At 36.6% G+C, this 16,044-nt stretch overlaps 1 protein-coding gene across 1 annotated transcript in view; it reads left to right on the top strand.

The window, feature by feature from the left end:
- The window catches only part of LOC150079616 (voltage-gated inwardly rectifying potassium channel KCNH6-like), a 597,553-nt gene that overhangs the window by 547,800 nt on the left and 33,709 nt on the right, over positions 1-16,044 (top strand). Inside the window, exon 17 of the mRNA XM_090383538.1 lies at positions 3,736-4,032. Within this exon, the coding sequence (XP_090239664.1) occupies positions 3,736-4,032 (297 nt within the window). The remainder of the gene's footprint in view (positions 1-3,735; positions 4,033-16,044) is intronic.

The raw sequence follows: 16,044 nt of genomic DNA, 5'->3' as shown, positions 1-16,044 counted from the left end.
GCCACCTTCGCTGATGGGTTTGTAATTACTGCTATTGCACAGACAATGAGATGTGCAGTTATTAAGAATCCTGCCTATTAAGAGCAGTCTGCTGTAACAATCATTACCTAATATATTTAAATATTAGGAAATTCTCGTGATGACTAATGCACTATGTGAACTGTGTGAAACTTCGCTAGTCGAAACTTCAATGCTGACGTAATTTTTCATACATGTTTTCGCAAATAAGTAACAATCGTTTATCTTAGTCTTTAATTAATGTACCGTGGTATAACAACCCTGACAGTTATCATGTGTTATAATTACAGACGTTTTAATTTCGGATACCCTCACCCCACTACGCCGTCTTACACCAACAATACTTATGTTGGTGTAAGACAGCGAAATAATACTCTGGATAGGGGTAAGCAATGAATATACAACATATTTCTTTAAAATTTTATTCGATATTTATGTACTTTTTTCTCCTTGGTGTAATAAGACAATTCGCTAAAAATGAGTCAGCAGCTAACCGCAGCGAAAACTTTTGTTATAGTTCGGTAATAGTTCATTTAAAATGCCATTATGGTTTGTTTTATTCTTCCGTCTTACTTTTTTCTCTATTTACTTTTCATTTGGGGACTGAATGAATGTCTTTATTTTTCTACACATCCTGTCTTTATTTCTTTGATATCTGGATTATTTGATACGAGTGTCTGGATATCCCTTTTACTAAATTTCACTTTTCTGAAACTAGATGTTTCGAGTATGTGGAACAGTTAGCCCTTGGAACTCACAAAGTAACCACAAACTATTTATCTACTAAACACATCAATAGTAATATACGCGTACACTATCTATTTATTTATACAAAACGCAAAGCATCATTTTACTCGTCTGTTCTTGAAATTGTAAGCCTGTTGTAGGAATACCAGTTAGTCAGGTCTTGAAATATCATCTTACATATAATATTATTAGTTTCCAAGTCATCAGGAATTGCCTTGCACCACCAAAACCGGTCATCAGCATACATTATGGATGTGAAGTCAGGAAAGGAATAATGTTATCACTCATCAAGAACTATATTCCAACAGGCAAGTCCTAAAATTGAGCCGTGAGGGTACTCTTTGGAAAGCTGTCTGGTGATCACTTGATGTCTATTTTAAATAGTGACGTTTGTTTCTAAAATAAGCTAGATACTATGGGAAAGTATGTGCGAAATTCAATGCGAGAATGGACAAGACAAAATACTAAGTGTCTTTAACCAGGCATGGTAGTTGGTATGAATATCTTCATCTTCTTTCAACGCTACACTAGTTAATGCGCTTCCAGAGCATTAACTAGTGTAATCGCCTCTCATCCGCGCTTATTATCTCTATTTACTGTTAAATTATCATTTTTGATTCTTAGCCGTACTCTCTTGCCTGACAAGTCAGGCATAGGAGAGCAAGTTAACGCCCCTGCCGCGAGGAGGCGGATCTCTACTATTTAACCCTTCTCTCTATGACACTTTTAGCTATTAATAAACTTCTACTAGTTTGATTCTCGAACATTTACAATCTACCTCTGTGTAAAATTAGTGTATAAATGAATCACTATTTTTTTTTTTATAAATCTTAAACTTCAAAACATAAAAGTGTAAACTCTTAAATATCAACACAAAACAAACTCCAAGAACTCTCTAAACTTTAAAAAACTATTTGCATATTTACATGTTTACTTATTTTCATCGACCCTTCCTTCGCAAGCCAACGGCAGCTGCGAAGTCCAGGAAGACCTTATATTTTTCGATATCCTGGAAGAACTCACAGGGGACGAACCAGGCAAACCTCTGAGACAAGAGACTCCTTCGAACATGGCTATTGACAATCGAAGTATCTCGGAAACTGTGCCTCGGGTATACCGAGATTAGTCCAAGAACCAAATAGTATTCCGCCAACTGCGACCCTGTGATCAGAAACAGCCCATTAATTCCAGAAGATTACAGAAGCCGACAGCATTTGTGTAGGATTCAAAATTTGTGCGGTATCACAGCCGATAATAGAACTGGGTTTCACTGCTCTCAGCAAAAAAACAAGAAAATACGGTTACAGTGGGGCCATGAACACTAACACCGAACAGTGGAGGATTGGGTAAACGTTGTCAGGTCTGGTGAATCCCTGTTCCTGCTGTTCCCCGCTGATGTGGGGATCAAAATATGGTGAAAACGGCATGAGTCTATGGACCCATCCTGCCAGGTGTCAATATACAGGCTAGTGGTGGCAGTGTAATGCACATTCGGCCGCTTAATACCAGTGGAGCAACGTTTGGATACCACAGGTTCAAAAAAAAAAAAATGTTTGTGAAAGAAAACGAGAAAGAAAGATTCGTTTTTGTAATAGATAATCGAAAATTATTCTGTGATACTTCTCTTATTGTTGTAGCTCATAAGCCAGAACTGTGGTGGATCTAGAATGCCGTAATGCCAGATGCTATCTAAGGCATGGGCTACATCAGTTCACCCTTTTTCACTGTTTGAGATATAAAGTGACAGGTCTCTCTCTCTCTCTCACCTGTCGAAGACTGAAGCAATTCATTTAATACTGTACTCAGCCGATCTTAGACAGAAGGAATAAGATTTTCCGTGAGTTACACCGGTTTTTAAATTCCAATCAATATGCAGGCTTGTGAACACATACGTGATACAAAAGACACGCAGCGCAATACATAAATACATACAGCACAATATGGCCTAAATACTGATGCATCTTTAAATCAACAACAGCAACTCAGTACTAAATTTAATGATTCTTGGGAGATTTTCTGGTTTTCCCATTTCCCTAACCATAACGGGAAAGTGGTTGGTGTCAGATAATGGATTGTCGGATTTGGTAGATTCGATTATAGTGACTTAAGCAAAATGACAGATTTTCACTTTTCAGTTCCTTCCTTAAAGGATAGATCAGAAATTCATTAGCTCATCAAGAGGAAATTTATCTGTTGAAGTGGCCAGGATACTCTACTGTGCGCATGAAAAGATAGAAAAGTCAGGGCATAATGTGAAACAGAGCATTAATTCATTTTATGCGAAAGATAAGGGGAATGTGATGGGATCCAGAAAGAAATACTTGTTTTTTTCTTTTTTTTTTTTTTAATTTGTAAAACTTCAATTTTAAGCCACCAACGTTGATAATGGTTTTCTTAATCAAATCGTTTCACTACCTAAAAGTTATACTTCTTATCATTAACTAGTGTGCTAATCGTGAAAGATGCATTCTCCTTGTTCTGCGGGTTGATTAATGTATATATCCCTTGGCGTTCAAGACAACTAAAATTTGTTGAGTTCTGGTAGATTTCTTAGCAGTGTTCTGAAATGGTTTGATAACACAACGTGCAACTAGACTATGTGAACTGATTCCAAATATCTATCATGCTAAAACTTGATGAGAATATATTCTTTTAATATCGTAATTAATTTAATGAAATGAAATTGCTTTTAAGAGTCAAATCATTGTATACAAAGGTTTGAAAACGGATCAAACCCTAAAATGATTTTTTAATGACCCTGAGTAGATACTTGTCTAGGATAAATAAGAAGTAACAGTTTTGATGATGAATATTCATTATTTATTGATGTTGCTGTTATTATTATTATTATTAGGAAATGTTACTTGTTGACATTTATTACTTTATTTTTGTTAGCCTACATATGTAAATACGTATATGAATATAGATAAACTGCACACTTTAAAGTTATTCATATTATGACGATTATAGGCAGGTAAGGACAATCGAAACAAGGCTCACGACAGATATTCAGACTATCATGCAGCTCCTTGCCCATATTGTACAGTCCAGCCCCTTGCCAACCACGACAGTCTCCAAGGACATCCTGACAGCGTCCTCCGAACCAACCCCAGAGGATGCTGCTAGGCCATCCTGCCTCCATCTCCCTCCTCTTAATAGGGCTCAAGGAAAATCTTTCCGCAGAGCCATCAGTCTTCAAGGTACTCCTATGCCACGAGACGGAGCTACCCAGCTAAGACAGATGTGTCGGAGTTTAGATATACCAAGGTAGGTGTAAGAACTGTCATTAACCATTTATACATTTTAATGATAACCCAAGATACGAAAGATATAAAGAATTCTAGTGCTAAGGGTTGGATTCTATGGGTTGAAGGCCGAGAAGGTAGAATATACTTGTTGACATTGGACTTGAATTTCTGTAGACTGTAATTTTAAAGATACACAAACCAAAAGGCATATAAATGAAAAAGAGGAAAAGTTACTTTTGTGAGTTTGAAGTTATACATTGGTTGGATGGCAACTAGTTAAAGCACGTGTTCCGACTGGTTTGGAAGAGAAGAGTAGAATTGCAGGTGCCAATTGGAAGAAGTGTCCCTTGAAAATCAGCAGACAAGACGTGCAGCAGAAACTGAAAGTTAATGTAACTGAAAGTGGGGGGGGGGAACATCATATTAAGGCCACCACGAGAACAATCTCGTCTACCCATGTGTATATGTCCATAAACTCCATGTGTTCTCTGGTCGGTTTGCCTCTTTTGCTGGCAAAAAAAAAAAAAAAAAAAAAAAACTCCGAGTTTCCAAAGGCAAAAACCTTGCTGTCCTCGCCTGATACCGACTAATTCAGCCACGGAGTGAAAACATTTTGCCCATAAAAGTCCTGGCGTCATTCGAATCCGGACCCTTTCTAGCCGGTGTAAAGTAGGATGGTTATTATAACCACTGTGCTGCCCACTACAACCGACTGAGGGGGCAGAGTTTTTGAGGAGAGTTAGTGAGTCATTAATTAACCTGACTGTCCCTTTTGGATAATCTAGGAACTTGAGGAACGATATGGGAGCGCCGCATGTGGGAACAACAGGAGGTTTTGAAAAATAGCTGAAGAAATCGGAATCATCCAGCAGAAAAAAATTTCAACATAATGAAAAATGTATCAGAGACTGTAAGATGAAATAATTAATGTTTCAAACAAAATAGTGGGTTTTTTTTCTTTCTTTCTTTCTTTTTTTTTTTTTTTTTGAAAAAAACCCCGTGAACCTCTGATTAAAAGTTTTATTTCAGAAGTGCCTTACATTTTCATAAACAATATTCATATATCCTATCACAGAGTGAAATTAGACACTTCTATATTTTAAAATGCTACTCTTCACGTTGTCAACAGAAAAGGTGAAAAAATGTGTTAAAAAAAATTGGTAGTAAAGAATAACAGGAATGTTACGTATACCTGCTGACTGCAGAAAACTGCCATTACATTGTACTAAAAAGGAGGCGCTACCCAAACTATTTTTAACTTACCTAAATTTCAAAAAAATAGGATGCATCCGTCGTGTTTTCAAAAAAAAAAAAAAAAAAATATATATATATATATATATATATATATATAACAGTAGTATTTGGATAAATATGATGGTTTAATTTCTCGACATTTGCATTTTTTGCCACTAACTATCGATGCTAATTAAAGCTAATGATATTAATTCATAAAATTAAAGAAAATGAATCCCTATCTATTGCTTAATGCTGAAAATAAGATATGGCAAACAAATGTTTTCATTTAATAGCGCTGGCTTATATGGTTTCTCGTTGTTGGAATTGAGAATGCGCGAAGTATGTCTTTGCAATTGAAAATAGCATTCTGTCGATATTAGTAGTGGCAAATGATGCAAGAAAACACAGTTATAAAGCATCAGCCAAAAAAAAAACTTCCCACATCACCTATCCATTTTCACTAAAAGAATGTGTTCGTCCATCGCTCATTAAACAGTACCGTACCACGCCGCTAAATCAATGCCGCTACTCTTGTAACATCGGCCTTGAAAGCCTTTATCGATTACATAAGGGCAGTTGTTCACCATTTCTCTTCTGGGCAGCGGTAGTCTGACCTTGGAAATTCTATTTTGCTTAATTCTCTGAATTTGAGCGACTGTAGGTGTTAAGTGTGCATTATTCAATGGGCTATTGAACGCAGTAGAAATTCATCTTGTGTTTAATTTATGCTTAGCGAATGATGATATAAATACCATCCTCTCTAAATGTATCTTTTCTCTGCATTACATGAAACACTTACACTGCCCCCGGGAACAAAACTGTACAGCACCATGGGAGTTCTTGGGAAGAGCCCAATCTCAAATATGGAAGGGTGGATAATACGTTGCTTTTCGAGCTAAATCCGCTTGAAAAATGGCAATTATGTGGTGTCAATTAGCTACGCAGATCTTTGGCTCGATATAAAGTAGCTCCTGCAGGTACCACATTTGGCATTATCACCATCCTCCCGCACTGCGTGGAAAAGGTCTGAGTTCGAATCCTGTTAATGACGCGAGGAATTTTTATTGGACTTTTCTTTCACAGCGTTGCTGAGTTATTTGGTCGCAAGAGAGAGGTGCATGCTTTTTTCTCTCGGAAACTCGGGTTTTTCGTCCGGCAAGCAGGTGACTCATAGCGTTAAGGTAAAAACACACTATTATGACGTTTATGTGAATTCACTGTTTAGTGAAACTGTGCAATCGGTCGTAGGAGACAGATTATTATCAAGTCACGTTACATACGTTGTTCTCTTTGGGGGAAGCTCAAGCAAAATGAATTGCCACAGTTCATCCTCTTTTTCAGATTTTGAAGATTTAGAAAGGTTTCAATACAATTCGAAAAATAGTGATCGATGTGATGCCATTTGGCATAAGTTGGGCTTCATTGCAATGCCAGAACCAAGCGAAAAGCTATGGAAAAATTGAGCAGCTAAATGCAAGAAACTATGGAATTTCACAAACTGCATTGCAACCATAGACGGAAAACATATAAATATTCAGTTCCCAATTAATGCAGGCGCTCAACCTTTTTACAATTATAAGGAAGCTCATTTTATTGTGCTGTTAGCACTTGCAGATCCTGATTGTAAATTTATTGCAGTTGATGTAGATTTATATGGTAGAAACAGTGATGGAAGTGTTTTTTTCAAACCCAAACTTTGATAAAAAAAAAAAAAAAACTCTAGTCCAATCAACTCGATGTACCTGCTGCCACTCCCTTATTTGAAAATTGTGAGCTATATCCACATGTTATTGTAGGAGATGAAGCAGTTCCATTAAAAACTTATTCGCTTCGGCCCTGTAGCCAACATCATTCAGGAGATGACACTAAGAGCATTTTCAATTATCGATTGTCCAGAGCTAGATGAGTAGTAGAAAATGCTTTTGGCATTCTAACTGCTCAATGGAGAGTATTTCGTAGGCCTTTAAAGATACAGCCCCAAACAGTTGACAAAGTTGTGCTTGCTGCATGCTGCCTTCACAATATGTTATGCAAGCAAAGTGAAATGCCTGCCGAAATAGAATCTTCACCACCTAATGCCACCTTACAGAATTTAGGTTTCCTTCAAAGAAATGCTACACTTGAAGCTTTCCAAATTCGAGACACAATTAAAGACTATTTTGTATCTCCTGCTGGTTCGGTACCACCAGTGCCTTTCCACGGCAGCAAGCAACAGTTCGTCGTGGAAGAATACAAAATTAAAAACAAAAACCATATACCTAGATTTTTTTTAAATGTAAAACAACACTAAATTCACAATAATTTCCTATATAGTAAAATAAAATATGCATATGTTTGTCATTCACACTAACTTGAAGATGTTTATTAATTAATTATAACAATACAGATGTATATAGCCAATATAAAAATAAACTTTAAATTTATCTGTCATTTTGAAATCTCTTCCTATTTCTTGCCGCATATGTTGATTGATCTCGGTAATTTGGTGACAGTTATATAGCACCTTACAGGGGTGTATTCAGGAGGGAATATGTCCCCTGAACCATGCGCATAAGTGTATGCATATAAGTGTTCCTAGGTCTGTCTAAAAAACACTTAAAAACCTGGTTGTCATGCCTCCCTTATGATCATATCTGGATACGATGCAGGCACCTTATTCAATCTCTTTTTCTATTAGCATTTCTTCCATTTTCCTTTGCTCATGCTATTGCACCTCATGAAATTTCTGTTCAAACAGAAAATGTGAGCTCTTGGAAACGTGAGCCGGCCTACAATATCACAGGATATACAGTGCATGACAATAGTGTGTCTCCCATCAACACAACTAAATGGGAAATATGGCTCTCACAAATTTGATGTTTGGCATGTTTTCATGTGAGCTCACTTGGATTCATGTGACGTGATAATAATGTGTTTCTACCTTTATTTGCTCTGGCACATAACACACATATATAATGGCATTGTGCCCAATGGCTTTCGATGAAATCTGTTGTGCAGACTTTTACTAAAATTAAGCAAACAAATTTACAGTTTTAGTCTACAAGGTACAATTTTGCCACAAAAACGCAAGTTACATGTAAGGACATTCTTTCACATCTAGATCTACATTACCAGAGCTGGCATTAGGAGGTAAGGGTCAAGTGACTGCCAGAGCATCGACATGTGAAGATGCCATTTGGGAGCTTCTCTTGAGACTGAAGCAGGGCAAATTTTTAATTAAGCTTCCTGCCTATATTTGATTCCCCCACAGCAGACAACCCTGAGGAGTTATATAACGACTGCATTTATTCTAGAGATCAGTTTTGGAAAGACAAAAAAATGGCCAAACGCAATGGACTCATCATCTATCATGTATGTTCTGATTCTACCAAACAGATTTTGAGAAATCAACAGGATAAAATATACAATTCACGTGAACGTATACTCATTGGCCAAAAATTTAGAAACCTTTTGCAATTGGTATCAATAGATAATTAAAGAGATTGGTTTGGTTTAGTTGGTTGGGTTTTATTGGCACATTAGCAACTAAGGCTATAATGTGCCAAAACCCATTAAAGAGAAGGTATGCTGTTATTGTTGTTGTTGGGATTTTATGAGCATCGACAACTAAGGTTATGTTGCTCCATGTATATTATCTCTAAATTGTGCATGTTCTAAGGTCGCTTTTCTGTTTGCTGGATGAAAACCCAGAGTTTCTGGAAGAAATAAACCATGCTACCCTTGCCTGAGACCAACTAGCTCAGCCACATTGTGAAAAAGATCCATAAAAATTCCTCCCATCATAAACGGGATTCAAACTCAGATCTTTTCCACCTGGTGTGGGGGAGGACGCCGATCCTACCAACCTGTGCTACCCACAAGGGCGATGGTATGCAATTGTAAATTGTCACATGGTTTGATTACAATTTTTACTTGGTATTTTCAGAAAGGAAAAAACAAACAAAATCACTGATATGTCAAAAGCAACCATTTCAAAAGTATACAATGAGTGGAAGACAAAAGGAGAATGAATGCAAAGGAGAAATGCAGCAGAATGTCAGTACTCCAAATACAAGACTGCAGTAAGGTCCAGTATGCAGCAAATGACTTAAAAATTCAATTCAGACAAAGAAAGACCTATTTTCAACTGAAATCTGCGGCAGGAGTTGAAGAATCTAGGATTTGGTATTCGCGTGCCTATATGAAAGCACTTCTTTCTGTAAAAAATTGAAAGATTCAATTGGATTGGAATGCTGCCACCAACACTGACTGGATAGTAGAATGGTAGAAAAAGATCATCGTCAGACGAGTCTCGATTATTAGTAGTAGCAATAATGCTAATGCAAGAAAGCAAGCTTAGCCAAAAGCAGCATCAGCCAAAAAAAAAAAAAATTCAAATGAAAAAAAATTATTTGCACTTTTTTACACGAGTAGTAAGGTGGAAGCATGCCATGAACTTAATTAAGTCTTGCATTCAGACTGTCTTGTGTCTACCACCTAAACATCTGAAGATGGTATCTGTTAGTATGGACTTAGTCCCCTTGTACTGTTAGAAGGTTGCATTACCTCCAGTGAACATCTTTCTGTCATATCAGATTGATTTAACTGCAGTGCTTCATTTTTCCTTGGATTGCGATGGATTTTTTCAAGACAATGGAATATCTCCCATAAAAAAGTTATCTCAATGGTTCGAGGAACATTCCCAACATTTTCAACATCTACCCTAGTCACCTAATTCTCCAGATATGAATCAAATTGAGAATGTGTGGAATATGTTGGAAAGAGCAGTTCAGCTTCTCAGTTCTCTACCAACCACAATACAATAGCTGACAAATATCCTGTTGGAAGAATGGTCAAATCTGGGGCTAGACATCTTCAGACATCTAGTGGAATCCATACCTTGACATGTCCAGATATGAATCAAATTGAGAATGTGTGAAATATGTTGGAAAGAGCAGTTCAGCTTCTCAGTTCTCTACCAACCATAATACAATAGCTGACAAATATCCTGTTGGAAGAATGGTCAAATCTGGAGCTAGACATCCTCAGACATCTAGTGGAATCCATACCTTGACATGTACAGGCTGTAATTCACACAAAAGGGCACTACTAAGTATTGAATAATAATTTATAATTTTTTGGCCATTGAGTGTATTTGCCACATTTAATATGGTTTCAGGGAAGTTTATATTGATGAATAATACAGAAGATTTAAAGTTGGGATCAAAGAACATGACAAGAAAGTCCAGTTTGGGAAAGTGGATAAGCCTGACCTAACTTTCAATCTTCTACAATGTTGACGTACTTGGTTGCTCAAATATAGTTCCTATTCTGTCCATTGATTAATCCTACCATTGAAGAGCATTCAAAGAAGCATTTCATTAGATATTTTTTGAAGATAACAAAGCATTCAAAACCTATGTTGGTATTATTATATTTATTTCAAAATTGGAAATATGTATATAATGGGATCAAATGTCTCATCGTATTTTCTTACCACTTCTTCAGTGACAGCTGTCTTTGCAATATCACCATCACAAAGGATCACTTCGGTCACAAGAACATGTTGGATAGCAAGTATTGATGAAACAGGAGGGGAACCTTCAACCCCAATATTTTGTTTTAGAATCAAATAACCTCCCATCTTCATTTTGCCAAAAGAAACCTCTAAGGAAATACCAGCCATCCAGTTCCCCAGGATAATGTTTACACCAGCTATTCACAATCATAGATCCCATTCCACAGATACAACCCAAGAAACAATCATTCAGAGGTGTTACACTTTAGCCAGTTTGTCACACTCCCAGACATCTCCCTGCCATGTATTTATTAGTATTAGTAAGGACAAATGATACAAGGAAGTGGATTTTTTCTTCATCAACCAAAAAAAAAAGTATATAATATAATAGTAAAAAAAAACAATATTTATACCATTCTCATTCCCACAATAAACCATCCAATTCTGCTTTGAACTTCTCCAGAGACTCACTGCTGCTGCTCATAGATAAACTTCATGAGATTCAATCTTCTGATATTCCCTGAGATTTTCTATTTCTATCCTGGTTCTTTGTCTTACCTATGAGGGAAAACAGACCTTCCTCATTCATTTTACTCAACCTCTTCAGGGCCATACATACCTCAATTAGATCTTCCCTTAGATGTCTAGTTGCCAAACTTTGCAGTCCACCCCTTGTAAGCTCATATGCTCATCACTTTACACTCACCACCAATTTGGTTGCCCTTCTCTGAACTCTTTCCAGAAGTTCTATTTTTTTTTTTTTTTTTTTTAGATGCAGTCTCTAAACCTGTATACAAACACGGTATAAGTACTATAGGTTCTAATACCTCTCGTGTTTGGGGTTCACATAAAAAAAAAATATATTCCAAATGCAGCATAACCATTATCTTGCATAAAGGGATAATGATGACCTTCTCCCTACTAACAAAGATCCTATAAATCATGTACAGGTGTCTAGTCACACATATTTTCCGTGCAATGTAAATTGCATGGAAAATTTCATGTCTGACTAAATTGTAACCACTAAGTCTCCTTTGTTCTGAACTGCTTAGCTTGCACATGATTCTAAGATTTCTGCTCCCCAAATGCATACCTATCATTTACAAGCATTAAACTTTACTTGCCATTTTTTTGACCATATATGCCACCAATCCAAGTATTTTCTGAAGCAATATGGCCTTGGCTTGAATTGTTAACCACTATTCCTACCTTCATATCATCAGCAAACTTTGACAACATCCCTTGGATATCCTCCTCATATCATTTATGAAAATTAAAAATAGGAGGAACCAACATTGATCTCTGAGACACCACACTTGTTACACTACTGTGACATCTTTTCTCCTTTTAACCAGCATGCGATCCAATGTAAGACCAGTAACTCCATTCGCTCATCTTTCCACGAGGAAAGGCATTAAAAGTTTTTACATCATGGTGATTTACCAGATTGGTTAGTATGACCTCCCTTAATGATCCCATATTGGAATCTATTAAAGATGACATTCTTATCAGGATGGTTGTGAAACGCATTCTTAACCATAGATCCATGATCTTTCTTAACTCAAAAGTCAGATTCACTCGCCTATAGTTGTTGAACTCCTCTTAACAGCCTGCACCAACTTTGGGAACTAGGGAGATAATAGGATTTCTCTAGTGCAAGTCCTGCTTGAAGTCTAATGACACTCTCATTAACATTCTCAAGCATTTGATACACTGATATGCGGCATTTTGAATTATAACTGAATGTATACCATCCTCCCCCCCCCAAAGCTTGTCCTCCTTTAACTTCAATAGCTTTTCTAACAACCTCTTTTCAGAGATTTCTTATTTTACAGGAACGAGAGTAGCCTTGTTCAGGCAAAGCTTTTACTGCTCCTCGAAATAGAGAAGTTTTTTCTGTTTTATTAGCTTAAATTGGCATATTAACTTATTTTCTAGAGTAGCTTTATATTCCTAGTTATGATACTTTAAAGTTTAACTTAGATAAAGATTTCGTAGGTTATTACTTAGTATCGGTAAGGGTATCCAATCCACACGTTACAAGTTTTGCAGCTCTGCTGAACAAGAAGTTTTTTAGCCATATTTAGCCACTTTATTGACCAATTGTTATATTAAATTATTTTCTATAAGTAGCTTATAGACCTAGTCAAGATCCTTGGTTTATTCTGAATTGAGACAGCAAGATTTTGGAAGTTAATTAATACTTAAGTGTCCGTAGATTTACCATTCTTAACTTGCCGCCATTGTTATACGATACAACGTTATATCCCGAACTAGATAGCTTTAGCTTAGTATATTATAGTATATTATATTATAAAATATTGTCAATTAATCAGTAAAATCTATTAATCTTTTTAAACTTCGTTTTCAATTAAATTGTACTTTTTAACTAAATACATATAACGCCTTAGATTTTACAAACATAACATAATTAATTAATACATAACTTGATACGGAAGTTATATAAACGAAACTCTTAGATAATACTCGATACTGAAAAATATACATAGATATATAGTGTTGTAACTGTGTTGGGATACAAGTTTAGGGTTATAATTTTGTACTGAAATTGAAATTTTATTGAAATTAAATCGAAATCATGACTCAGACCAGAGCAGCAAAGAAAAAGCTCAAGCTAATGGGAGTGCTGTGGCTCAGGGGGAACTGAGGGGGGCAGTTGCCCTCTGAATCACAGCCTTTTAAAATGCACTGCTTGCTTGATGTTTGTGGAGCAGTCGGATACGGAACATGATATTGCAATGGGGGATGTCTTTGTGTGTGTGTGTGTGTGTGCGCGATGTAAGGAGTGTAAGGAAATCAGACAACAACTCAGCATTGTTATGGGCCTATATGAGATCTTGAAGGACTGGGTGGATGCCCTTAAAGGATCTAAATTGAGGGGCACATCAAGCTCTCAGCTGCCCACATCAATGCCAGAGCCTGCACTTGATCATCATGCAACACAGCGGCAACCCCCAATTCAGAATGTGCTGGTCCCACAGGAACTAGTAGTTGTTGGTGACTCTATTGTCAGGGAAACGGGGAACAGAACCAGGGTATGTCTGCCAGGGGCAAAGGTTGATGACTTTTAGAGCGGATATCATCTTTTAAGGGCACAAAAGGTATTATTGTTGTACATTTTGGCACTAATGATATTAAGAGTAGGAGACCAGCGGAATTACTTAACTAGTACAGGTCACAGTTGAAAAAAAGCCGTGAATTAGGGTTGAATTTGAAAGTGTCTGCAATTCTGCCCACACACGATAGGAGGGAGTATATGATGATAGCCTTGTCGATCAATTCGGCCCTGGAAAGATTGTGCAAGGCTCAAGGGAATTTTTTTCAGCCTGGTCTGTACTTGTTAACAGGAGAGACTGCTTCTACAGGGATGGGATACACTTAAATAGAAAGGGTGCAAGAATATTTGCTGATGCTATCGAGGCAGTGTTAGGTGGGTTGGAAAACTGCTAGCTTGGGGAGATACAAGAAATAATAGATTAATAGTAGCCACTGGCAGAGGTGAAAGTGATTCTTGTACCACTTCTATTGGAATGAGCAGCAGCCTGAAAACAAGATGCAGGGTATTTCAGAGACTGCTGGGAGTCACTGCGGTACAAGTAAACACATGGGTTGTGTTAGGGTAGCTAAGAATAGGAACAGGTGCGTGTACACCTAATGCTAGGAGTTTGGTAAATAAATTTGATGAATTTGAGGTATTGCTCAAAACATCAAAGGCAGATATTGGTGGGATATCAGAGACATGGTGTCACACAGATATAAGGAATGCAGAACTGGAATTTGGGGAGTACAATGTGTACAGAAAGGATAGACAGGATAGGAAGGGAGGAGGGGTTATGCTATTAGTTAAGAAACACATAAAATCCAAGGAAGTGAAGCCAGTCGACATCGCTGGACAGTGCAGTGTAGAGTCATGGTGTGACATAAGCATTGGGAGATCAAATTTGAGAGTAGGAGTGTGCTATAGGTCTAATGACTCTGATGAGTATAATAAGAAACTCTACAGGGAAATAGAGTGGGCTAGTAAATCAGAGAGTCTTATAATGGGGGATTTTAATTTCCCAGATATTGACTGGAATTTGTGGATTGGTCACTCATACACTAGCAAGGCTTTTGTGGATTTATTGGATGATTGTTTTCTACAAACATCAGCATGTTCGGGAGGCAACTAGAGGGAGTAATACTCTTGATCGATTATCAGTAGTGATTCTTCATGCATTAAGAATCTGCAGATAGGGGAACTACTAGGTGGCAGTGATCACAGTGTGCTGAAGTGGGATTTACTCAGAGGTAATTACCATCAGGGGTAAAGGGAAGGGTTTTTGCTTTCTTAAAGGCGACTATAATGGTCTGAGACAGTATTTAAATTCTATACAGTGGGACCAACTGATTATGTTACCAACAGCAAATTCAAAATGGGAAGCATTCAAAGAATTTATCTTGGAAGCTACTAGGCCAGGGGTGGGCAACCTTTTTTGAATAAAAGGCCATATTCATTTTCGGAAATAGTGGAAAGGCCACACCGATCCTTCAAACCACTACTTACGAAGTAAAACATACTTAATTATCAGTGTTAAATTTTATTACATATAACTATAGAAAAGTCAAATAAATTTCAATGAAACGTACATATTTACAATATTCTCATCATAATACATCCATCTACATTTTATATGAACACAAAATTTAAAAAAATATAATTATAAAGATAATAAATTATTTTCTATATTGTTATTCAAATGAAAATTTATAGCAATTATTTAACATTCTCTCTGTGTATTATACAAGAATAATTAGAAAAAACTGTACTATTGTAAAAAATAATTTAATATGAGTTAACTAATGAGTTGAAGATTTGATGCTTTGGTTGTTGAGTTGTTTGCCAAAAAAGATGTCTCAGCTGAAACCACTTTGATTGCACATTTTTAATGAGCTAAACTCATCAGAATGCATTTGTTTCAGCCGAAACATCTTTTTTGATAATTAACTAATGAGATTTTTGGGTTTGTTTTTTATTAGATAACAACTGGATATTAGGCTCCATCTTAGTTGTATACAACTTGAGTTGGTCTTCTAAATGAATATAAGATATCTGAGTCCTTAAATGACTTAATTTGTGTGAGGTATGAAAAAGTTGATTCGCAACAATACGTAGTTGCAAAGCAAGACATCAGTCGACAATCATGTTGACGTAAACATGGGTATTCAACTGCATTTTTCCATATTTCAATAGGATCTTTTTTTGTATCAAAAAAAGTCTTTTTCATATTATCTTCTCCT

The sequence above is a fragment of the Mastigoproctus giganteus genome, chromosome 10, assembly GCF_048544385.1.
Source record: "Mastigoproctus giganteus isolate SK-2022 chromosome 10, ASM4854438v1, whole genome shotgun sequence".
Taxonomy (NCBI): domain Eukaryota; kingdom Metazoa; phylum Arthropoda; class Arachnida; order Uropygi; family Thelyphonidae; genus Mastigoproctus; species Mastigoproctus giganteus.
Note: the sequence above shows the minus strand (reverse complement) of the source record. Positions and strands in the feature narration are given on the sequence as shown.